At 37.2% G+C, this 25,374-nt stretch overlaps 1 protein-coding gene across 2 annotated transcripts; it reads left to right on the top strand.

Moving 5' to 3' along the window:
- Nucleotides 1–2,974: 2,974 nt before the first annotated feature.
- On the top strand, nt 2,975–24,643 carry GPX3 (glutathione peroxidase 3). Of its 2 annotated transcripts, none has more exons than XM_070937217.1 (6): nt 2,975–3,176; nt 15,922–16,014; nt 19,484–19,634; nt 20,937–21,054; nt 22,053–22,152; nt 23,006–24,643. In XM_070937217.1, the coding sequence occupies exons 1-6, from the start codon at nt 3,129–3,131 to the stop codon at nt 23,210–23,212; spliced, it is 717 nt and encodes a 238-aa protein (XP_070793318.1). In that variant the 5' UTR covers nt 2,975–3,128; the 3' UTR covers nt 23,213–24,643. The 2 variants fall into 2 exon arrangements, with proteins under 2 accessions (XP_070793318.1, XP_070793317.1); XM_070937216.1 differs by lacking the exon at nt 2,975–3,176 and adding an exon at nt 12,619–12,846.
- Nucleotides 24,644–25,374: the final 731 nt, after the last annotated feature.

The raw sequence follows: 25,374 nt of genomic DNA, 5'->3' as shown, positions 1-25,374 counted from the left end.
TAATTTGCAGTGCCCACAAACAATTTCATGCAAATTTAGCAAATCTCATTATTAGCTGTTGTTGAATCCTAGGCTACTTCTTCCTCTTCAGATCAACATCTGTATTAGGTCACTTTATCCTGGTCCTTCTAGAAAAAGGGGTGGCTACTATTAAGCAATGTGAGGAAACAAGAAGAACAGGGGAAACGTCTCACTAGTCATAGAATTATAATGTATAGCTCAAAAAGCATCATATAAGGTGCAATGTGCATTCCTTAACTGGTAGAACCCAATGTAAACATAGTATCTTCCATTTCTATGGAATTTTGAGTGTCAGAAGGGGAGGCAAAACTTATATTATGTACATTAATTAAATACATGAAATATATATTAAATTTACAATAGAATTATATGCCACCCAGAGTTATTGGTTGAGGTGGGTGGCTATAGATTATAGAAAATGAATGAATGAATGATGAATCATCCACAGGTGTGTGATGGGGAAAGGAAATGGAACAGACACCAGCATGGATTCTGTGCATTAGTTATACCTTTTGGTGCAATATAGATCTCATATAGTTTTGAAAAAACTGTAGCTGTTGTCAACAGTCTTAATTAATAATGTTTTCAAAAATAATAGTTGGATTTGAATTTGGGTGTGTTATTTTCTACTTGAACACAGCAGTTTGGAAGGATGGTGAAATAGGGCCACTCTTCTTAAGTGAGTGAGATGATCTACTGCAAAATAGAACTTCTATCTCTTATATATTTGGCACATTGAGGGCATTAAAAATGTTTCACAACAATAGGCATATTGATTGATACTGCTTTGATTTTTTAAAGATAATTTTATTGAAGATTACAGTTAAAAAAAATAGAAATGAATACAAACTACCAGAAATACAAAATGAAATTGAAAATGTAAAAAATAAAAAAGAAGCAAATAGAAGAAAAAAAGAAAAATGTAAAGAAGTAAAGATGAAACTTTCCTTTTCATCTTTACAAATAAAAAACATTTTGATAGTTTATTACCATCTCTTTAAAATGGTTACTTTTTCCCATACCTCATCTCTTGACTGTAACAGAAACATAAAACCTCATAATTTTTTCTAGTGAGCAAAAGTGTAGTAAGGGCTATCAGAAATAACTATATATCCATTTTAATCTTCATCAAATAAGTCAATGCTATGTTCCTTCCCTGTACTTTAACAATCTTGGCTTTTAATCCCTTCAAATAATATTCCCAAATTTTTTTTTTCAATCTCTTTGTCTCTTTTTAGCAAACCCTATAAAATTTTAACAGATCTCTTTTGTAAATCCAGTAAAAGAGAGTTATGCAAATTATTCTTATGTTTGGTATTTCTATGTCCTTTTCAGACATCAGAACTGGTTTCAATTGTATATCCAGTAAATCATCTTTTTCCATATCATAGTTATAATTTGTAGGGCAGTGCAATAAAGAATGAAAGCATCCAATAATATATGAGCATAGCCAGAGAAAAGAGCATTGTATTCTGATTAGCGAAATCAGTATTTTTATTTCACTAAAAGATTTAGTGAAATAAATCTAAAACCCTGACATTTGATTTCAGATTAAAAAGAGGGGGGAGAGATCTCAGGGCATTAGTGGAATTTAGCCAGGTATATTGAATTATTAGGATAAAATTTCTATGTTTACTGTATATCAGCACTGAAAATATACAAAGGATGGAATTTTCTCCTTGACAGCAAATGATATAACTAGTGACAATTTGTTCATTGTTTTCAGCATTAATATCTCACACATACACAAAATACAAGCCCAGGTTGCAAAAACACTTAAATCACCTTATCAGTGGTACATGATCTGAGGCACCAGTTTAAGCTTCCTCATTATATAGCCAGAGGACAATTATTTTATGCTGAAATGGAAAACTAATCTGATTAGTATTAATTCACTGTGTAATCTTATCCAAGGTGTATATTAACAAGCTAGTACTCAAGGCTTATCTCTGTCTCTGTCAACACATCACTACTAGGAAGTTACCTTCATACCCTTCACAAAAGATTTAAAACTTATAAAGTTTTCAGTTCATCTCCTGACTTGATTTGTCCATTGTATTAGGCCATGAACAATTTTAAAATGGCTGGGTTTGTGTAATAAATTCTAAACCATGGGTTAAAACAACAATCACAACATGTTGAACCAAAAAAGGAAAAGAAAACTTGATTATTCTAATCTGAACAAATCTCTGTCTTTCTTAACACACATATATCATTGTGGAGTTTCTGGCCTATTGCTTTGGATTTTGCTGCTATTTTAATTTTTTTTAAGTCCTGAACTTTGGGTAATCAGTCCTGGTTCACCCATAAGGCATAACTGCAGTCTCACTCTTTCTAGATTGTTCTATCTTGAGCAGAGGCTTGGACTAGATGAATGCCAATGTCACTTCCAACTTTGTTATTCTATTATTACCTAATCACACTGGCTGAGTTTGGACAACATGCTGGGATAGCCATTTGTACACACAAAAGAGAATATCACTGAAATTACAGGAAATTCCTATAGTCCTATATTAAGGCCTATTCTTTTACAATATTTAATTATGCTAAAGTTGATCAGGCTAGCAGAAACTGCCGACTACAAGTAGTTGTCTCTGCACATTAAAGATAATACACAGGGACAGGGTTAATTACCTCCCACTCATTTGCTGTGGCTGCAAGTAGAATCTTGCTGTTTTTCAGAACGCCTGGAGCAAGCTTTCATCAGCCTGTCATTTTTGCTAGAATTCATGGTTGCTATGAATTCATGGTTTTTTTCCTGTGCTCAAATGAGACACCCACTTGAAGTTTCTGCACTGAAGAAAAAGGTCATGGTTACCTGAGTTCAAATTTACCATTCTTATGAATGGAGTTTCAAAAACAGTATTTTTTTCAGTGGAAAAAAAATGCAATCAGAAGATAACAATTTGTAGAAAGCTTAATGAAGATCTGAAAACTTCCAAAAGGAAGAGGAAAGAAAATTAGGATTGTTACAGAAGAGGATCCCAGACAGTGGTGGGTTGCTACCGGTTCGCCCCGGTTCAGGCAAACCGGCAGTAGCAGCGGCGGAGGCTCCACCCACCTGCCCGGACGTCATCAAATATGCTCTGCATGCGCAGAAGTGATAGATGGGTGCGCGAAGTGAGCAAACACGCGCGAGCGAACTGGTAGCAAAGGTAAGTGAAACCCACCACTGATCCCAGAATATTAGACAAAACGCCTTGCCCTTGGTGGGAAGTGCCCCTCCCCTCCATTCTTCTGTCCTTCAGAAAGAGTGCAAGACTTTGCTCTGCCATTTGGCATGGGGGGGGGAGAGAATAAAAGAGTGACATGCAATCATGGGGATGATTGGTATCATGATGGTGTTCACCCATCCCACCTCTGAAATTTTTAAAGTTTTAATACTGTAACCCTACCCTTTAAATCTTGTTTTTAACTTTGTTCTTATACATGCTTTTATACTATGATATGTTTTTTATTGTAAGTTGCCCAGAGTCACTTTGGTGAAATGGGCAGTGTAGAAATGTGGATGGATGGATGGATGATGAATAAACGTCTCATAAATGCTAAAACACAGAAAGATTTCAGGTTGAGAAACAACACTAAAAACAAGAAGATGGGGAAGAGGTTTCAGATATTTAAGATAAAAGTAAGGGGAAAAAATCACTATACAAAAATGGCAAAAAGCTGACAAATAACAAAAAAACGGTGGGACTACTTTTATGTCTTCTCTGAAAATCCCTATTTCATTATATTATTTGTGAAAAGCAGAATTAAAATTTCAGTGTGGCAGAAATTTGCAAACGAGAATCCATAATTATCTTAAAATGGGTTTATGTCTCCAGAACCAGAAAAACATATTCCAAGAGAATTTATAGCCCAGCTGGACCTCTTTGAGATCCTGGAGAAATCTGCATTTCCAAAACAAAAACAAAAGGAGCCAGTGAACCAGTCAGTCTAACTTGAATACCTGTGAAGAATCTAAAATAGATTAGAAGGAAAGGAATTTTGAGCACTTTGAAAATTATGTCATAATTATCAATAATTAATATTAATTCATCAAGAACATTTTTGCTGGAATAACCTTAATTTGTTTTTCAATTAAACAATTTTTTCAATAGATTGCGAGACTTTGTGTAATATATCTAGTTTTCATAACAATATGAAACATTCTAATTAGCAAACTTGTTGAATGTGAGCTGTATGACAGGATAATTAAAATAATGCAGAACAAACCTGAAAATTATACTCAAAGAGACTGATATCTGAAATCTCTTAATGGAAGTGACCTGTGGGGGAAGGAGGGAAGAAGGGTGTGACTCAGATCAACTGAAGAGCCCTCTTCCTCCCTGTATGGAGGGGGCCTTTGGTGACACACAAGAATGGGAAGGATGCGTGCAGGTTTCCTCATGGTTGACAGCTCCCTTTTCCCTCCTCCCCCAACAAAATGGCAGGGAGCTCCATAGGTTAGCTGAGGAGCAGGAGGAGGAGGACGCTGCTTCACCAGGCTTGACCCAAGAGGGGATAGTAAATGGCACAGGGTTAGGGTTATATGTGAAAAGAAGAATGACCCAGTTGGATGCAGATGGTCTAATAAAAAATAAATATCAGAATGGTAGGTTAGAAAAGTGGCATGAATTAAAATTTATTATGAGCCAAGATGGTGCATTGGTTAGATTGCAGTACTGCAGGCTACTTCAGCTGACTGCTAGCTGCAGTTCAGCAGTTCAAATCTCAAAGTTGACTCAGCCTTCTATCCTTCCAAGGTGGGTAAAATGAGGACCCAGATTGCTGGGGACAATATGCTGATTCTGTAAACTGCTTAGAGAGGGCTGTAAAGCACTGTAAAGCGGTATATAAGTCTAAGTGCTAGCTACTACTAAAATAATGAAATATAACAAATAAATGCACTTAGAAATAGAAATCAAATGAAACCAAATGAATAGGTGGAATGTAGGAAACCTGACTTGACAATAGTATTTATGAAACAGACTTTGGAATAGCCATTACTTACAAATAGTTGCAAAAATGCAGGTTTGGGTTCCATCAACAGAGAGAAAATTTTCAAATCACAGGAAGTCACTGTTTGACTTTATTCAGGATTGGTTAGATTGTACCATGAGCATTGTTCTGAATACAGTATTAAAGAAGGTTTACAGATACATGGAAGGATTCAGAAAAGGGCAAAGATGAACAGGAATCCAACAAAGAGAAAGTGAACAGAGAACGTTTAGCTTTGACAATAAAGAAAAAGAGGAATAGGATACTAGTCCCCAACTACTTGAAACGAAGGCCAAAACCTATTCTGAATCCTCTCAGAGGGCAGGATAATGGATTTAAATTACAGGAATGTTTGGGGGGGGGGCGGATCTCACAGAGCAAAATTCTATGAATTTTAGTTAATTCAGAGTTGACTAAATTTTTAGTGGTTTTTTTTTTAGGTGCATTGAATGTGTCAGTGACAATGACAGATGTGCAATAATAAAATTTGAAAAGTGATACATTTTCAGGTCTTAAATGAGCTTGCACATCTTTGAGAACTGGCATTGACAATGTAAGAAAAATTGTATAAATATATGCACGGACATAATCAAAATTCTTATTTTAAATTCAAGAAAAGTAATCCTGGAAATAAAAAATAATTAAGAAAGACAACATGAAAAAAAAAATCAATCCTCGAGCCAAGCTTGGTCTTGTTCATTGCTGAAACACAGAAAAAGCACACAGATATTAGAATATATGTATAGTCTTTTTTGCCCTCTAATTCCATTAATTTCCTGTGTAATTTATTATAAATTTTTTCTCGTTTTATGCAAATATTCAAATTACTACAGAAATAATGTTTTTCACTGCCCCGGGTATCTTCCATCAAGAAATGTAAATGTTTTCCTGATTAGTAATAAGCTTTATGGAGCAGAGCGTGCTTCTAGAACAAATGATTCCTTTCTATGAGTACAATCATATTTTAATTTTATTGTCCTGCCAATTTTGGGCACAGGGGAGGGCAGAAGGAAGTAGATCAGGTTTATCAAGTAGGGAATTTGGGAAGGAAGAGTATTCATTTCGTTGGCTTCTGCTGAAGATTTTCAGTACTTAATGGAACAATTCACTTAATTGTGAAAATAACAGCTTTTGATTTCTTTTCACTTTTTTTCTTCATTTCTTTCCAAAATACCCTTCAAACCTTTGCAATATCTCTTTTGTAAATCCACAATAAGAAAGTTATCCCAGTCACTCTTCTGGCTTGCTATTTGTATATTCCTTTTAATTATTAAGAAATTAGCCAATTTAATTTAAATATCCAGTGTAACTTATTTATCTATATTATTCTTGCAACCTGTCATTTTTAAATTCAATTTAAATCAGCCTCAACTTCTGTTTTATCCAGTAAAATGTGTTCTCCTTCTATAATATCTTTTAAATCCAGTTTTATGATAGCAGACAATCTTAAGAGTAACTTCTGAGTGCATTGTTCCCATGTATCCTTAAATTCATTCAAAATTATATTGTGCCCTATTCTATATTAATGGGTCTCTTCTGCTTTACTTAATCTTCATTTCTGACTGTTACCACTAGTGTACAACCTTCAAAGTCCAATCTTATCTCGGGCTTTTTTCACTAATCAACAGCATTTTCTCACAGGAAAATATAATTTCAAAATCTTTAATTTTTTTCAATAGAATTCTAAACTACCACTTTTCCCACAGGAAGAATTATTTTAATTTTTCAAAATCTTATTTCAGATCCATCCCCATAGTTTGTTTATAGCTTTCCAAAATCAGCACTCTAATCACCTTTTTCCTGTTTATTCCAAAATAAGAATTTTTAAGTCCGTGAACATGCATAAAACTTCTTTCATTAAGAAAGAGACTCACAGAATGTAGTGAAGTTTGCCATTTGGAAGGTTCCTAATAACCAAAAACCAGTTAGCAAGCAATTTCCAGAAGTGATTAAGAAAGGAAGCATGTGAATCAGTGGTGGGATTCAGCCAGGTCACACCACTTCGGGAGAACCGGTTGTTAACTTTCGAGCAGTTTGGCAAACTGGTTGTTGGGACAAATTATTAGGGCAGAGAACCGGTTGTTAAATTACTTGAATCCCACCACTGATGTGAATCCTGTATCCATAAAAGCACCAGATGGGGCTTGGAGCAAGATGGTGATCCCTCAGTTCTGAGACCCTTAAACAAGGGGTGAAATCCAGCAGGTACTGACAGTTCTGGAGAACCGGTAGCGGAAATTTTGAGTTCGGAGAACTGGCAAATACCACCTCTGACTGGCCCCAGAGTGGGGTGGAAATGGGGATTTTGCAGTATCCTTCCCCTGCCACGCCCACCAAGCCACGCCCACCAAGCCACACCATATCCACCAAGCTATGCCCACATGGCAGAACCGGTAGTAAAAAAATTTGAATTTCACCACTGCCTTAAACCATTATCTTGCAGTATTCTCCCAGGGAGCTACTGCATGGAATGCATGTGGGTCATCCTGAGTCCTCTCTTGTCCAGAGAGGAATTCTCAGAAGCCATTCATTGGCTCTTCGTTCCACAGTGGTCATCAGCTCTGCTCTCAGCAGAATTGTCTTCAGTTCACCATTGCTTTCCTGGCAATCTCCATTGCATTATTCTTTTTTTTCCAGGAGTTGTTCTATTGTCACTGTTAAGTCCTGTTCATGAGAAATGGTTAAGTAGGTTTTCTTCTATTGGATAAATGCGGGAAAGTATGTACTCAAAACTGAGAAAACAATGAATTAAATTATATCCTTCTCTCCTTCATAATGTTTATTAAGGTAACTGATTCCATACTGATAGAAGCAGAACAGAGGTAGGGACATTAAGCAAGACCATTAAGAGGGATGGAAGTTAAACCTTCATTCCAAGCTTTGGATGTATGTGGCAAACAGGTGTTTGTTTTACTTCTGCATCTATGAATAGCATGATAAATCATCCTGGCCTATTTTTGTGTTCCTCTAAAGGTTTCCATAAGGCCCAGTGAACCAATGTCTCCAAGTCCAAGAGATTGTTAGATCTGACAGAATGTCACACAAAAATAGGCCAAAACCTGTTCCCTTTCATTCCAGAGAGCAGGACAGAGAACAATTGTTTTAAGATACAGGAAGGCACATTCTATTTGAATTTTAGAGATTTAAAAAAAAACAAGTAAGAGGAAGAGACTGTGCACATTTCTTGCGATGTGGATTTCTGAGAGGTTGGACTCAATGATTTCTTCCAATTCTATGATTCTGTGGGAAGCCCCTCCCCACCTCAGAAGAATGAAATATTTTTTAAAAAGTCAGAATATTATATTTTCCTAAAGGAGAAATAGAAAAATATGCTTTAGAGGCAGAAAGCAGCCCCCAAGTCTTTCTTAATAGCCTACAGCAGATGCCAGCACTTAAGAGATAAAGAGCTTATTGAAAGAGAAAGACAAGTATCTAGATAGTTCTATTCATAAGCAAAGCAAATACTGCAGGCAGAAATCCATTCAAGACAGTATATTTCGAATCTCTCCAAGGCTCAAGGTTGACTCAGCCTTCCATCCTTTCTAAGGTAGGTGAAATGAGGACCCAGTTTGTGGGGGCAATAAGCTGACTTTGTATAAAATATACAAAAGAATGAAGGCTATTGCTTAACGCATTGTAAGCCGCCCTGAGTCTCCGGAGAAGGGCGGCATATAAATCAAATTAAAAAAAAAAAAAAAAAAGATCCAACAGAGGACAAAAGCCATTCGCTACAATGAGAATTGCCCAACACCCTTTCAGAACACAAGCCCCATCATTGCGCCACTCCCAGAGCAGACCAAACTTCAAAGTCACAGAAACCTGGGAGCTCAGAAAAACAATAAACCAGAGGTTGACCAGATTAACTCAGACAAGCACCTAGGATTTGCATTTTCTCTTTTGCCTATAGAGCCAGCTATGACCCCTACATAACCCCTACCTTACCCCCATAGGAATCTGACAATATCCAATAGAATATTAAAGGACATGTTCTTGCACAGGAACAGGAAGCTCAAATACAAAGCCCCAAGAAAGTATAAAACCCACCCACTCTCAACTTCATTTTGTCAGCTGCCCCAGAACTTTTATGGTTCTGTTCACCAATAAATGGACCTTTTTTTCAATCAGCCTCCAGCCTCCATTTTGTTTCCAGTGGCTTTCTCCTGGATTGGAATTGAACCAGATGGACTTTCCTTCCAACAATTCCTTAATTTTATAATGGAAAAAAGATATGTGGTATTGATCACTAGACTGTGTGATGAGCATCTTTCTGAGTTGGAATTTAACTGTAAACTATAAGGCTAGAATTCACAGTGTTGTCCTGGAACATTGTGGAATTTGATAGGAAATCTATTGGTCGTGCCTAAAGGATTTCTAGATTTGTTTTTGTGAATTATGCCACTTGAAATGGCAATTTAGATGTAAATTCTATGACTTGAGCTAGTTCTTTTTTGTTTATTAGAATTATTTCCTGTCTCAAGGCAACAAATTTAGCATCCCTGCAACAAATTTCTTTATAACAACAATCCTGTGAGACAGGTTGGGCTGACAAGAATAACTCAAAGTCACCAAATGAACTTCCATGGCTGAAAGAGACTTTCAGGTTCCTCCAACCTGCTCCAATATCCACTACATCTTATTGACTTTCAACAAATCCCCCTCCTTCCCGAAACTTAGTCTTTTTAAGATATTTTGGACTACAATTCGCACTACTGCAGCCAAGCCTAGTTAAGGAATACTGGACTGAAGTGTTTTGATGATGTCGGGGTCAGTGGGCGGAGCCTCCCACCGGTTTTACTACTGGTTCTATAGATCTGGTGCGAACCAGGGGCAACCCACCACTGGGTGTATCTAAATGCAAACCTGATTTTTAATTAAGAAAAAAGTGTGAGAATAAAAATATTACTCATCGATTGTGTACAATTCTCCTCAGCAACAGTTCCACTGAATTCAATGGTGCGTATTCCTACTTAAGAGATATATAACACAGTAGTCCTTGACTTACAACAGTTCATATAGTGAGCGTTAAAAATTACAATGGTGCTGAAAAAAGTGACTTACGACCATTTTTCACAGTTACGACCTTTGCAGCATCCCCATACTCACATGATCAAAATTCAGATGCTTGGCAACTGACACATATTTATGATGGTTGCAGTGTCACGTGATCACCTTTCTGACAAAGTCAATAGCGAAGCCAGATTCATTTAACAACTGTGTTACTAACTTAACAACTTCAGTGATTCACTTAACAAATGTGCCAAAACACATGTGTTTTTTTTGTGTGTGTGTGTGTTTTGGACCCCCATGGTAGTCTGAAATCAAGAAATGAGTTGGAGTTGCAGGGAAAACAACTGGATTGGTGGGCTTATGCCCAAATTTGCTCGAAATTTAAAAAAGATAGGGAACAAGATGGTATTAATTTGAATCAGCATGATCTGGACAATATCATTCTAGGAAAAGAGGACAAAATGTTATCAAGGATATATAAACTTTTAATAGACTATTGGATAGGGGATGAAATAGTTAAAGACTCTATGATTGCCTGGGGGAGAAATATTGGCTATCCAATTGATTTGACAAAATGGGAAGAAATCTGGCTTAAACATATGAAATTCCTGTGGGCAACATCATACAAAGAAAATGTGTACAAGATGCTGTATAGATGGCACCTTCCACCTGCTCGTCTTTCTAAAATATATTCAAATCTCTCACCAAACTGTTGGAAGTGTGGGGAGATTGGCACCTATTTCCACATGTGGTGGACCTGCTCCAGGACGACTGAATTCTGGAAAATTATACAGGCATGGATCATGGAAATCACAGGTTATAACCTAATTCTGAAACCAGAGTACTATCTACTGAACATCAGGCCAGACAACATAAGCACAAATATATGGTGTCTGTGTGTATTTATCACCACGTCAGCAAGAATATGTTTCACCCAACATTGGAAGGGGAAAGACCTGCCGGCTGAAGATTTGATTTTGGAGAAAATTTTGGATTATGCGGAAGCCGACAGACTGACTAAAGCATTGAGAGATCAAAAGGACTCCGTATATTTCCAATGTTGGGACAAATGGTACGTTAGGTTGAACAACAGACGCCCAAAAAGTCAAGTATAACCAGGATTATGTTTAATATATGTTAAATCTGACTGAAACCTACATACCGTAGAAAGTGTAAATATCATGTAAAGTTCCTGTCGCGATCATTTGTTTGACTATTTCTTTTTTTTTTATGTATTGTTTTAAATAAATAAAAAAAACAAAAAAAACAAATGTGTCAAGAAAGGTCATAAAATGGAGCAAAATTCACTTAACAAATGTCTTGCTTAGCAACAGAAATGTTGGACTCAATTGTGCTCGTAAGTCGAGGACTACCTGTATTCCTCACACTAGAACCCATGGCTGCTTCTTTCTAATAGATCCCATTTTTGGGTTCAATTGTGATCGTAAGTTGAGGACTACCTGTATTCAGTTACAGCAGGAGAGATCCAGGATGTGATTTTCTTCTGCCAACAAATCACAGAGCCATATTATTCTAAATGACCCTTTGGAATATACTCCGATTTTCTCTTTAATCCAGTACCACTTGTTTTTGTTTTTGTTTTTTATTGAAAAAGTTTTCAAATACAAATTTTTTCCCCCTTTTTTTTCCCCTCCCGCTCCCCCTCCCTAGCCCCCCCCTCCCCACCCATCCTCCCCTGTGACTTCTTCATATCAAAAAAACCTAATTCATAACAGATTACTTACCCCCTCCTCTAAATACTGACCTTTACTTACTAAAAATATTATTAATATTATAACATCCCCCTTTATCCATACATTTCAAGAAAGGAAAAAAAAAGAAAAAAAAAGACATTATACTATAACATTATATAATAACTTCTAATTTAGCAAAATAGTATTATGACTCCCAATTTGGCAATAATCTACCCTTTTTCTCCTCTCCCAAGCTTATATCTATATATTATTACAACAATTCAAAACTACCTTCCACTTTAAAACTATACAATAAATCCTACTTTAACATTTGATCTATATATATTACTATAGCATTTCAAAGCGGCTCTCCCCGTAAAACCTAATTTAACATTTATTCCACTCTATCCATTTCCTCCACTCCCCTAAACATATCACTTAAAAATCCCTTTTCTTAAACTAATCAGTCTGCAAACTAGCTTATTCACCCACTGTCCTGCAAAATTATCATACACAACAATTCTTAATATCTTTAATTCATTGCCCACTCTACTTAAAAATATATGTATATATATTCCATTATATCTAAGTAAAAAAGAAAAGACAATAACTTTAAATTTATAATCCATATGATATCTTCTTTAAAGTCTTTCCACTGGATTATTAAAACCATCATCCATAATAGGGTAACATAGCTTGCTGATGCAACAGTATCAGTACCACTTGTTGAATGAAGCATTAATGCCAATTTACAGGAATTTAATCTTAAGGATCCAGGCAACATTTGTCACCTCAGACTTTGAGAAATGCTGAAGCCCAGAAGCCACATAGTTAATATCAAAAGGACCAGCCCTCGTCCCTGCTGCTTGATGATTGGCTACCTGCACTTAGCTTCATCCTTTTTATACTAGCTGTTGAGCTGGAAGGTGATAATGTGTTGACACAGAGAGAAAGAGGGAGAAACACAAAGAGCATCTACAGCAAGCGGCAACACAGATTTTTGTGGAAGCGAGGCCGGGCAGGGGTGCAGGAGCCCTGTCCCTCTTGCTTTCCAACCATGAAGGGCAGACTGAAAGGAGCCTGGATTCTCTCCTTGCTCTTGGCTAGTTTATTTCAGCCCAGCCTGGGACAGGCACAACAGGAGGTAAGACACTGTAGCGCTGTTTCAAGGAGGGAGGTGTTTGAATTGTGTAGAAGAAGGATATCATCAGACCAGACAGATGATGCTTTCTGGTTTTACGTCAGACAGTGTTTGCCTGCAGAGCCAGAGGTTTACAATATTTGTGATCAGAGTAATGATGCAGACATCTTAGGAATCTATAGCTACTAGCAGTCAATCCGAACTGGTTAAACGAGGGCCAAATCCACTCCTCCAGAATCATGCTATTAGAAAGAGAAAGACTGAAATGAATCCCAATTTAGTTTAGCCAACTGGCATTATTTTATTTCAGCATTGTTATTGTATTATTTATTGTAACAAAGTGTATATGGGGGGGTGGCATTTATTTATTACAATAAGACCCATGTTTGAACCTCTACTGTCAGACTACATCAAAGGATAAAGAAGGTTATTTCTCCCAGCATGAACCAGCAGCTTCCCAACAACCAGTGAAAGGTAATGAGGGTGTTTGCCTAGCAATAGTTTAGCGTGCCGTCCTTTCACCCCTGAAATTTTTATCTGTTGGCTATAATGAAAGCAATTTGTGACCTCAGCAGGCTTGTTTCAACAAGACGGGAGATATGTGCACATTTTTCCGCCTGATGAAATAAAGGCAATCTTGTAAATTTCATTTAGGATTAAGGCTCTGCTGATACTGCTGAGCCGGGCACCAGGTAAACCTGAACTGCAAATACACTTTTGTGTAATGTGAAGGGCTAGCTCTCTACCCCAAGGGTGGTTGTGACATGTATGGAGTCATTTTTTTTTTCTTTCAAAAGTACAATTCAGCATGATATTAACGACGATGGGAAAGAAAAGACAGACGCATCTTTCTCAATGGCTTTGCCCTTCAGAGGATAATTAGAACTGCAGAAAAAACAATTACTACCAACCTTTTTTCCATTGAGGACCTGTGTACTGCACAAGTCAAAAAGAGGGTTGTGAAAATATTTACAGACCCCTCGCATCCTGGACATAAACTGTTTCAACTCCTACCCTCAAAACAACGCTATAGAGCACTGCACACCAGAACAACTAGACACAAGAACAGTTTTTTCCCAAACGCCATCACTCTGCTAAACAAATAATTCCCTCAACACTGTCAAACTATTTACTAAGTCTGCACTACTATTAATCTTCTCATCGTTCCTATCACCCATCTCCTCCCACTTATGACTGTATGACTGTAACCTTGTTGCTGGTATCCTTAAGATTTATATTGACTGTTTCCCTATGACTATCATTAAGTGTTGTACCTTATGATTCTTGACGAATGTATCTTTTCTTTTATGTACACCGAGAGCGTATGCACCAAGACAAATTCCTTGCGTGTCCAATCACACTTGGCCAATAAAGAATTCTATTCTATTCTACCTGTCCAAGCAGAGAAAGGGAAACCCTGGAAATAAGAAAGGAACTCAGAACTACAGAGCTCTCTGGTGAGGCAAATATTAGCCCAGCAAAAAAAAAACCCTGTTCCAGGAGTGTGCTGCAATTAGCAACACAAATATGGTGAAACAATTCTTATACGTGGCCACCTGTATTTAGCACAGTGGACAAGATCATCCTCAAGGGACATGTTTACACCAAGAGCTGTATATTTGCACAGGCAAACTCTGCCAAACATTGTGACTGTGCTGAGGTCAGAAGAGCAGTGAAAGCTGCCAATGCTGACAGAGGAAGTTTAATGGTCAATCTATCATGTAAACTAGTGTTTCTCAAACTCAATAATTTTAATATGTGCGGACTTCAACTCCCAGAATTCCTCAGCCAGCCTTCTGGCAAGTGAAATATTATATTCTCAGAGTACATAAACTGGCAGGTAAAATATTGCATTCTCAGAGTACATAAACATGTATTTAATCAGTGTGGAAACCATTCTTTAATAAGATCCTGGCTCCACTTTTAAGTAGAAAAATTTATGTGAAAACAGAAGTAACAACTCCAAAGTTTTGTGGCACCTTCAAAGATAACACTTTTGTTACAGCATACGTTTCCTGAATTACTTGGATTTTTTTCCCAATTGCTTCAAGTACTTAGAATTGGACTGAAAACATGATTTTTACTTCTCTGGGATATAAATGGAAATCTTTCCAAATCTATCGCATACCCTTATACATACAGCTAGTCCTTGACTTACAACCGCAATTGTGCTCAGCGTTTCTGTTGCTAAGCGAGACATTTTTTAAACTGAATTTTGCCCCATTTTACAACCTTTCCTGCCACAGTTGTTAAGTGAATCACTGCAGTTCATAAGTTAATAACATGGTTGTTAAATGAATCTGGCTTCCCCATTGAATTAGTTTGTAGGAAGATGACAAAAGGTGATCACATGACCCCGGGACACTGCAACCGTCATAAATTTGAGTCAGTTTCCAAGCGTCTGAATTCTGGTCATGTGACTATGAGGATGTTGCAATGGTCGTAAGTGTGAAAAATTGTCATATGTCACTGTTTTCAATGCTGTTGTAACTTTGGAAGGTCCCTAAATGAACTATTGTAAGTCAAGGATTATATGTATAACGTGTTTTCCTTCTTCTAATAATTGTGAGCCTGTTTTTTTGTCACCTGAATATTTTTTTTAAAAATCAAAGCATCGTTTCATAAAGAAGAGTGAGAAGAAGAACTGTGGGGCTAACCAGCTTTCTATGATCCAGGCTGCTGTTTTCCAGGCATTGGCACTGTACTTTCCCAAATTTCTTCCAATCTGCCTCTCTGGGTGGCACCAAAGTTGGGTGGATATACACATGATATACAATAATGACATTACCCCTGAGTGTACAAAGATGAGTGTGCAACTCACGGTAGAGTCTAACCTATACACTCAGCTGGGAGTAAATACTGAGGGTCTCAATGCAATTTAGTTTCATAATCTGTCAATCATGAATTCCAATTTCTTACAGCCAGAAAAAATTAGTAAACTTGTCTAGAACTGTGATGGTATGGACTTTAGATATAATATAATATGCACCCTCTCACACACAGGAAATGCTAATGCATTATAATTAATATGTACATGATTTGCTATCAAATTGCCTTATTTCTTTGGTTCTGAATCAGATTTTGACAGGACTTCAGTTATCTCATCAACATGAGGAAGCAAGATCCTGCCCACATGCTCCTAATTCTCAACCGATCCCAGATCGAGCCAAGGTAGGATCTTCTAGTGTTTACTGATTCCTTAAATGAACAATCTACTTTAGCCTACTTGTATATTCTGGAGTACTGGATGCTCCATTTAGAGAAGAATGTAGTTACCAACTCTTTCTTTAACATCTTGAGCACCATATATAGGAAAGTAGGCTGTGGCTTTGAAATAGGCTCACTATTCATACACTATTCATACACTCAAAGACAAAATAGAAACTAGAAACTCAAAGGAAAATAATTATGATGACTGTTTTTTCACACTGTATATTTTATGGGTTCAGGGGGTTGCATATTTTTTTTTAATTTTTAAATTTTATTAGAGCATCAAAAAGAAAAATCAAAAACAAATATATAATAATTTTTCTATCACGGTGTAACATCGCCAAAATATCCATATATATATACACCAGTAATCCGAGAGTAAAAATAGAAAATATTTACAGATTCTTGTACACAAATTTACCTTTCCAATACTTATTGATTACCATAAATATACAATCATCTATAATTATAATCCAACATTATCCTTTGTCTCTCTCCCATCGTTTCTGGGTCCAATCATACCACATATTCCAACTACCATAAAAGTCTGAGTCTCTTTTACCCTTGATCAGTTTTGTAAGTCTGTCAGACTCTGCACATTCCATGATTTTATAAATTATTTTTGCATCCATTGGTAGGTCCTCATTCTTCCATTCTTGTGCGAATGCCAGTCTCCCTGCAGTAATTATGTGCAGCATCAAATACCATTTAGTCAATCCAATATTTGCGGGTCTAACCCCCAACAAAAAAGTTTCTGGTTCAGTTCCACTCTACAGTGTGTAATTTCAAACAACCATCGTCGTATTTTCATCCAATATTTAACTGCCAGTGGGCATGTCCACCATTGGTGGAAGTAAGTTCCATTGCTATGCCCACATTTCCAGCACTGTGAAGATGTCCTGGGGAACATTTTAGCTAAACTTGCTGGAGATTGCATATTTTAAAAGATTTCTATACTTAGGTTAATTCACATTTTTAAAATTATTTTTGTCACATTTCAGATCTGAATCTGATTTGCAAATCTCCATTGACCTGCGGGGTGGGTGGGGGGGAAGACTTCATGTATTACCAATTCAGACTTTTTTCTACATATTTTACTTTAACCCAATAAAAGCAAAATCCATCTTGCTTTGCATTGTTTGAAGAGAGGGAGGGAGGGAGGGAAAATGGGTGGGGAGAGGGAGAGAGAGAGAATAGTGGCACAGAGGGAGAGAGAAAATGAAATTCTGTCTTGTTGGCATCTTTGCTAGAGTAAAATAGGAAATCTTATTTTTGATACTTTTTCACCTGTGCCTTTTCTTTCTCTAAAAACAATTAGGTCAGGGCAATAGTATGAAATTGCAACTTACAGTACGTTATTTCAGTTTGCTGTTCAGTGTCAAAGGCCAAAATCTCTCTCCCAAATCAAAAAGTTTACTAAACTAAATAAAATTGAAATTAAATATTCTGAACAAGAGACTTGAAGTAATGTAGGTTTATAATTTCTTAATTTGTGTAATTTACTGACTGGTACATTGCCTGTTAAACTACAAAGACTGAGTAAAGAGAAAATGAATGTTGTCAAGTTATTCTTTAACTGAAGCTTGCTTAGACGTCCAACACTTTACCATGACATTGGCCCCAAAATGGATATTATTTTAGAAGTGTAGAAACCAGACTTTGTACTCTAGCTTTTTTATAGTCTGATTCTAGACATACCAGATGCATCAATGTGAAGCCTAGATGTCATGGGATATTGCATACATTAGTGCAAGCACTGTGCACAATAAGGAACTACAGGTTAAATTAATATTCAATCTTAGCCTGTTAAGCAATCTTATGACCTTAATCCTTATTTATTAAAACTATATGGTATTTGTCCAGCATGTATTAATTTTTTTAAAAAAAATTGAAATTTTTGAAATCCAAAGCCTCTGAATTTTCATGTTATTAATATACTTCTTTAAGATATGAAATTCCTCTGAGGGTAAACATGCAGTCCCCACAAATGTTTCCCAGAGATTTTAATGTCTTCCTAACAGTCAAAACTTCAAAAAGTAAAGTATGCCATGTTGATGAAGAGGCTTCACCTTCATTTTTTCAAGCAGTTTTTTTTACAATGCTAAGAGTAAGAACGTATCAGTTCCAGTTTTTCGGTATCTCAAATTGCAAATTAGTCATTCATTTTGGAACGTGTTTATAACTATTTTGCCAATTTGGTAAAAGGGAAACAAAAAAGTGCATGAAATGCAACAAAGATTTATGTGCATGGCTGCTGTACAATTTGTCAAAGGAAACGTTTTAATGGGAACAAAATGCCACTATTTTTGGTGAAGAGAAAGGACACAAGAAAAAAAAATGCAGTTCTGTTCCTATTATTTCTACTGGCCTTCCAAACCTATAGTTACATTTAGCTGTAGTTACACGTAGCAGGCAGCTATGCTTCAAAGCATTGAGCTGTTTTAAAGACAGAATGGTTTGCCCTCAATTTGACACGTTCCGAATACATTGGACTTCAGCTCCCATAATGACAGTGGTTTCTGGGAATTATGGTTGAGAATTATGGTTTAACACTTTTCTCTAGTAGAGGAAAGCTGATGTAAGGTTCTTCTTTTCTTTTTTCTTTCCATGGATCCTACATATATAGCTGGTAAGTTAAATGTGACATCATGAATGCTCCAGCACTGGAAATTTTTAAGAAGAGATTGGACAACCATTTGTCTGAAATGGTGTAGGGTTTCCTGCCTGAGCAGGGGGTTGGACTAGAGGACCTCCAAGGTCCCTTCCAACTCTGTTATTCTAAACCTCTGACTTAGTACTGGAAACCTCCTGAAGTAGTTCCATGGAAGAGAGAGGTTGTGGCCTCTTTCTTCGTCCTTTAAGTTGAAATGTTCCTTATATCCACTTCAGAGGTGGGTTTCAGCAGGTTCTGACCGGTTCTGCAGAACCGGTAGTGGAAATTTTGAGTAGTTCGGAGAACCGGTAGTAAAAATTCTGACTGGCCCCGCCCCCATCTATTCTCTGCCTCCCAAGTCCCAGCTGATCGGGAGGAAATGGGGATTTTGCAGTAACCTTCCCCTGCCACACCCACCAAGCCACGCCCACCAAGCCATGCCACGCCCACCAAGCCACACCCACAGAACCGGTAGTAAAAATAATTTGAAACCCACCACTGATCCACTTGCTTCTGGGTTGTGCTTCTTGCCCTTTACACGTTCACTGTCTTGCAAGGAGAAGATCTTATTAGTATTATTGGAAACATATATTGAGGTATTACCTCAACACATTGCTTTTCCTACTGATGAAAGCTTCTGATGAAATTGAACAGCCTATTCCATTTCAGTTTGGGTTACAGACAAGCTATTAAACTGAACTGGAGTTGGTGTGGGAATCTGGACCACATGTTAGAGCTCATGGAAGTAGGACTATTATGTCTTGTACTGTCTTCCAGGTGGATTGCTATGACTCAGTTCAAGGATCAGCCCATGATTATGGGGCTCTCTCTATAACTGGTGAATACATCGCCTTCCGGAATTATGTGGGGAAGTATATCCTCTTTGTAAATGTGGCCACTTTCTGAGGACTCACAGCACAATATCTTGGTAAGAACTTGAGCTAGGAAGAGAAGTACACTCTAACACAATCTCTTGCTAAAGTAAGCAGGTGTTGGATGTCTAGGCAAAACTCCAGCAACTTTGCATCTACATCCAGATGGAATTGGAAATGCTCAGAAGTATTTAATAATTGCATCCCATAGTCCAGATTTGATCGGTCATTGAAGGCTGAGAGTTAGAATAAAGGCTTCCTCAAGTTGAATTTGACTTCTGGTAACTACTGTGGTATATCCTTGTACATCAACATGGGTGATGGCTATTTTCAAGGTCTCCACAACATTACATTTCATGGAGTACTGTGAAGGAAAAACATGGCAATGAAACTATACTGTATTAAGCCATCTAAGGTTTAGGGGCATATCTTATATATTAAAAGTCATGACAACGGACTTGTCCCAGTTTAGGCTGCTCCAGAATGGCGGTTGTACTGATCTCAGATCAGTGATGTTTCCTGCCATTCCTTCATTCCAGAGCTTGGGAAACCAAGCCAGTCATCTCCTAGTTTAGCCTTTTGCTCCAAAGAAAAGGCTACAAAAATATTTTCATCATGGTGTTTTCTCTGGAGCTGCAGGTATGTAATTTCTCAGCAACAGGAACTTCTATCTCATCCCCCTTCTTGGTGTTATGGATCTCCTCCATACTACAGTCATTGGGCCACTGTGGTGCAGAACCAGTCCATCCCCCAACCTCCAACAGAAGGTTTTGTTGCTTGTTCTATATAGCAATAGCACTTAGACTTACAGTATATACCCCTTCACAGTGGGGTATATACAGCCCTCTCTAAGTGGCTTACAGAGTCAGCATCTTACCCCCAACAATCTGGGTCCTCATTTTACCGACCTCGGAAGGATGGAAGGATGCTCTTCCATCTTTGAGCCAGTGAGAAACAAACTGCCAAATTGCAGGCAGCCGGCAGGCAGCAGAAGTAGCCTGCTGTACTGTATTCTAACCACTGTGCCACCATGGCTGACCAGATGATGGTCAGATAAAAGTTTTTAAAGTTTTCTTCCTTGAGAAAGAACAAGAAAGGAATGGATCATCTCTTTACTGCCTATTTAGGCCTCTCCTTTACAGCCACCATGAAGATTTGTCTGGTAAAGGAGAAAAAGAGCCGCTAGGCCCTATGCTGTGATTTTTAAAAAAAAGTCATTTCAAATTAAGAAGGCAAAGATGGTGGCTGTGTGAAATACCTTACAGAAAGTTCAGCAAGCTCAATAGAATGTTCATTACCTGATAGGATGTTCGAAGTACAGTCTTATTGCTGAACTATCCTATTGCTTTATCTAACAGAACTGAATGCACTACAAACTTCACTGGGAATTGACCGACTGGTCATCCTAGGCTTCCCATGCAATCAATTTGGAAAACAAGAACCTGGACAGAATTCTGAAATCCTTCAAGGAATAAAGTGAGTTTATGCAAGAAATGCCTTCCTGGTTATACTACTCATATAAGATTATGTTAGCTTTGCCAGCCTTCCCAACAGCTAGATTGCTGTCTCCTTCTGTGGCTTTACCATTTATTTTTTAATGGGCTTGTATTTGGGTAGCCTAAGTCTTTCCCATTGTTAGGCTCTTTGACCTGTTCCTAAAGCCAGAAATGATTATTCTACAAACATACGTCTCAGTCTCTTCCACAAGACTTATTGAGAAGAAAGAGATGGGGTTACTAGTAGGATTCTGGCAAATGAATTTGTTCCCATCAAAAACCAGTGTATTCCAAAAGTTAAGGTGGAAACTTCTCTGTTTTCTTTTGAACTACTTTCCTAGTACACTAGAAAGCCACTTAGTATTTTCACTAATAACTTGGCCTGCAGCTAATTAATTAAACAAATGGTCTCCTTATTCTTTTATCAGTCTGGAACCAGCCATTACATTTATCCTTTCTGCATCTTAATGAAAATTGGGCAACTAATGAAACTTTTCATCCCAGAATAGATTAGAATTTGGTATCCATGGGCCACATTTACATAGGGTAGTTTTGGGGATGCTTGAAGATTTGAATTAGTAGAATGATGACCTGATATTTTCACAGATTGTATTTTTAGGAATTTCCTCAACTTTGCATGGATTAAATGCATAATGTCAAATGTGTCAGTTTTGTTTGACATCTTCTTTACCATCCCCAAAGAACACTTACATTCAGCAGTTTGCCAACAGTTTCAATACTGTGAGCTGTTGGAGCTTCAAGGGTTGTGCTCTTGGGCATTGCATGTGTCTCACCCATGCAACTTTGAACTTTTCTCCAAGCAATTATTTTTAAAAAGTCATATTAATAGCTGCACAACCAGATACAAGGGCCCTTAGTGGCAAATGATCAAGTCTAATATAGAAGTCAGAACAGAGCAGGCCATTTCTTGCTGCATTCTCTCTGAAAGGTTCTATTAATGTTCTTCTTTTGTTCCAGACATATCAGACCAGGGGGAGGCTTTGTCCCCAATTTCCAACTCTTTCAAAAAATCGATGTAAATGGGGAAAATGAACAGAAAATTTACACCTTCCTGAAGGTTTGTATTGGCTGCACTGTTTCACCAATGATGGACAATAAGATTTGGAAGATATTAGGGACAAACTTCTAATGCCTCAATCTTAAAAATTTCACCTACTTATGCAATGTTCCTGTAGGCATGTGGATAGATCAAAATTTCCCCAATATTTTGATTTATTTCTCCCAAAAAATTTCCTCTGGAGGGATGGAAAATCTTCTGGGTGTTGTGATACTGTAGAGCTGCAGACAAATAGCAAAAAAATTACCTTTCTCCGTTGTGATAATTGGAAGTCTTAATGCATTAGAAAATCTTATTAAAGACAGAGCAATGTTGAGCCCAAAATATATGTGTTATTTATGCAAACAAAAATTAAGATGGAATTGCTTAGAAAGTGAGGGATAACTGGATTTTAAGGATCATTCTACAATGCTATAACAAATCAGCTTGGATTAGAATATATAACTCCATAATAAGGGGTCATCGGTACTCTCTGAGCTTGGTTATTTTCTTGCAGACATCCCATTACCCAAACTAGGTAACATCTCTGATGATGTTACCTTGTATGGGTAATAAAATGTCTGCAAGAAAACAACCAAGCTCAGAGAGTACCAAGGACTCCTCATTTCAACCCTGACCTACAAATATTCTCCTGTATTGGTAACTTCATAATAAACATTGACTATAAGCCTCTTAGAAATTCAGATGTCATTGAAATAAAGTATGCTGTTTTATAGATTTTTTTCCCAGTTTCCTAAATTTCTCTGTCTCTCTCCATGCTACCAACCCTACAGCCATTAGATTAAAGATGGGGAAAAAATACAATTCTAATTCTAAAAACACTAACAAAATTTAACTTTATTTTCCCTGATAGAACTCCTGTCCACCAGTTGTGGAAACTTTTGGTGACCCGGCGAGACTCTTCTGGGCACCTATGAAGATCCATGACATTAAGTGGAACTTTGAGAAATTTTTGGTTGATCCTCAAGGAAAGCCTGTGATGAGGTGGTTTCACCGGACAAATGTTTCCACTGTAAAGAATGATATCATAAGATACATGAGGAAAAACACAAATGGATAAACTCCATACAAATGAAGATAGATTCATGGGGGGGGGGGGGGGAGGCAGGCTGCAGACATATCCAGACATATTTATTTTCTTCTGTCAAACAACCAAACATCCAAATATCCTTTATTCGAAGCTAAAATAAGGTTGTTAGAATTTACCTTACATAGTGCCAATTTACATACTAATAATTCTAAATACTAATATCAAAATTCTTAACTAACGTATTTTCAAGCATAACTTTATAAAAGCATGTTGATCTCAGTTTACTCAACGAAAGCTTTAATTTCCACAGGATGGCTCCAATATGTATTGGGAAACCATTTTAGTAAATTCTGATAATGCTTCAAACATCTGTTACTTGAGCATGAGTAACGAGACCAAGATAATATTTTGGTTTTGCATCTCTAGTATATTATGATACTAAAGAAAAGTGAAGACTATTTTTCCCTTTCCTTATTAACATATTGATGCAGATTATACTGTACAAATTTTAAAAACAACAAAATTAAGATGTCTATGGAGATTCTCAGTCATCCAGGTTATGGTTGTCCCAAAGGTGATTTTTCAAGAGGCAACTGGACTTCAACAGAGCTGAAGAAGCTTCTTAAATGAGAAGCGAAATGTCTTCAAAGAAAAAAGAGAAGGTCCAGTTGCCTCTTAAAAAAGCATCTTTGGGAAAACAAAATTAAGATTTTTTTTTTTTAAATTACAAGCTATACATTGGCCAATTGTGTCACAGTATTAAAGTTAATCTAGTTTATTTTTAGCAATTTAAACACATTTCTAACATTGGATGAACATTAAGTACTATGTTCATTAAGGGTTTCTCACTTAATTTTGTTGTTTTAAATTGTAATGTTATTTTGGTTCTAGCAAAAAAAAAATTAATCAGAATTCAGGCACATAACCAAGTCTCTTATGACACCTTAAAGGCTGCAGATTTGTTACTTGTTAAGAAACAGAAATTGCATCTGCAATACAATCATGTCCTCACCCTTTGACCCCCTTTCTGCGATCCTTACTATCTGGGTTACACCCAGTTCTACTGAAAATAAGATGAGCCCTCCAATATAGATGGACTTAATACTTTTGGCATCTCTGGATAAGTAGAGTTTACCTCCCTTCCTCAAAATGTAGAATAGAGACCCCATCTGGAGAATTTATGAACTGGAATTTCTTAAATGACTCTCTTTCTGACAGTGGAGGAAAGAGGGGCAAAGGATTTTGGGGCAAGGAAAATGCATCAGAATGACGGTTAGGTCTGAAAACTCCTTACAAGTGGGACCTGGCCTAAGACTGCAAGGCAGTGGAGTAGTTCTTTAGTGCATTCAGCTACTTCACTACAACCTTTGCAGAGATGTATTTCTTCCTTTTAATCCCAAGATCCCAGGCTCTCTAACCTCCACATCTTCTGTCTAATAAAAAAAGCAAATTCTCAGTGCACTTCTGTTGTGAGACTTTCTTTCAGTACAGATCAAACCTCCATTTTACTACTTTCGTCATTTTCATATTATGAAAGAATCGAGATTTTAGGTTTGAGCGTATCGGATAGATCACATTGCTTCTTGGAAAGGCCATGTGTACATACAGTTATACACTAACTTTAGAATAGAATAACAGGGTTGGAACTTGGAAGGGACCTTGGAGGTCTTCTAGTCCAACCCCCAGTTTAGGCAGGAAACCGTACACCACTTCAGACAAATGGTTATCCAATCTCTTCTTAAAAACTTCCAGTGTTGGAGCATTCACAACTTCTGGAGGCAAGTTGTTCCATGTATCTTTCATACACATATATAAGATATATAGGCGACGATTCTATATTCAATGGCAGAAGCTGAAAAAGACTGCTGTATATGGGCTAAATGACATCAAAAATTTAATTGTCTGTTGCACTTTTTTTCTGCCTTATAGAGGTTTTTCTGGATTTTGATAGCTCAGATCTGTAAGCACTCATGTTTGCATGGTTGAATGGAGGATTTCTAGGTTTATAGCTCACAATGTTGGAGCCAGAATGCCATGCACCAAAAGCACATGTGTGATAGACACTATATTAAGCTAAATATATTCTCCATGATTTCAAGCATGAATTCTTAAGGGTAGAAAAGGCAGCAGTGCTTTTCCCTGAATTTATTTTCATAATATCCACATTCAAAAAGAAGAAAAGTTCCAGCTGT

The sequence above is a fragment of the Pituophis catenifer genome, unplaced genomic scaffold (genome assembly GCF_029215685.1).
Source record: "Pituophis catenifer annectens isolate HBS135680 unplaced genomic scaffold, rPitCat1.0.hap2 SCAF_2, whole genome shotgun sequence".
NCBI classification, from domain to species: Eukaryota; Metazoa; Chordata; class Lepidosauria; order Squamata; family Colubridae; genus Pituophis; species Pituophis catenifer.
The sequence above is the reverse complement of the archived record's forward strand: the minus strand, read 5'-3'. Positions and strand labels throughout refer to the sequence as shown.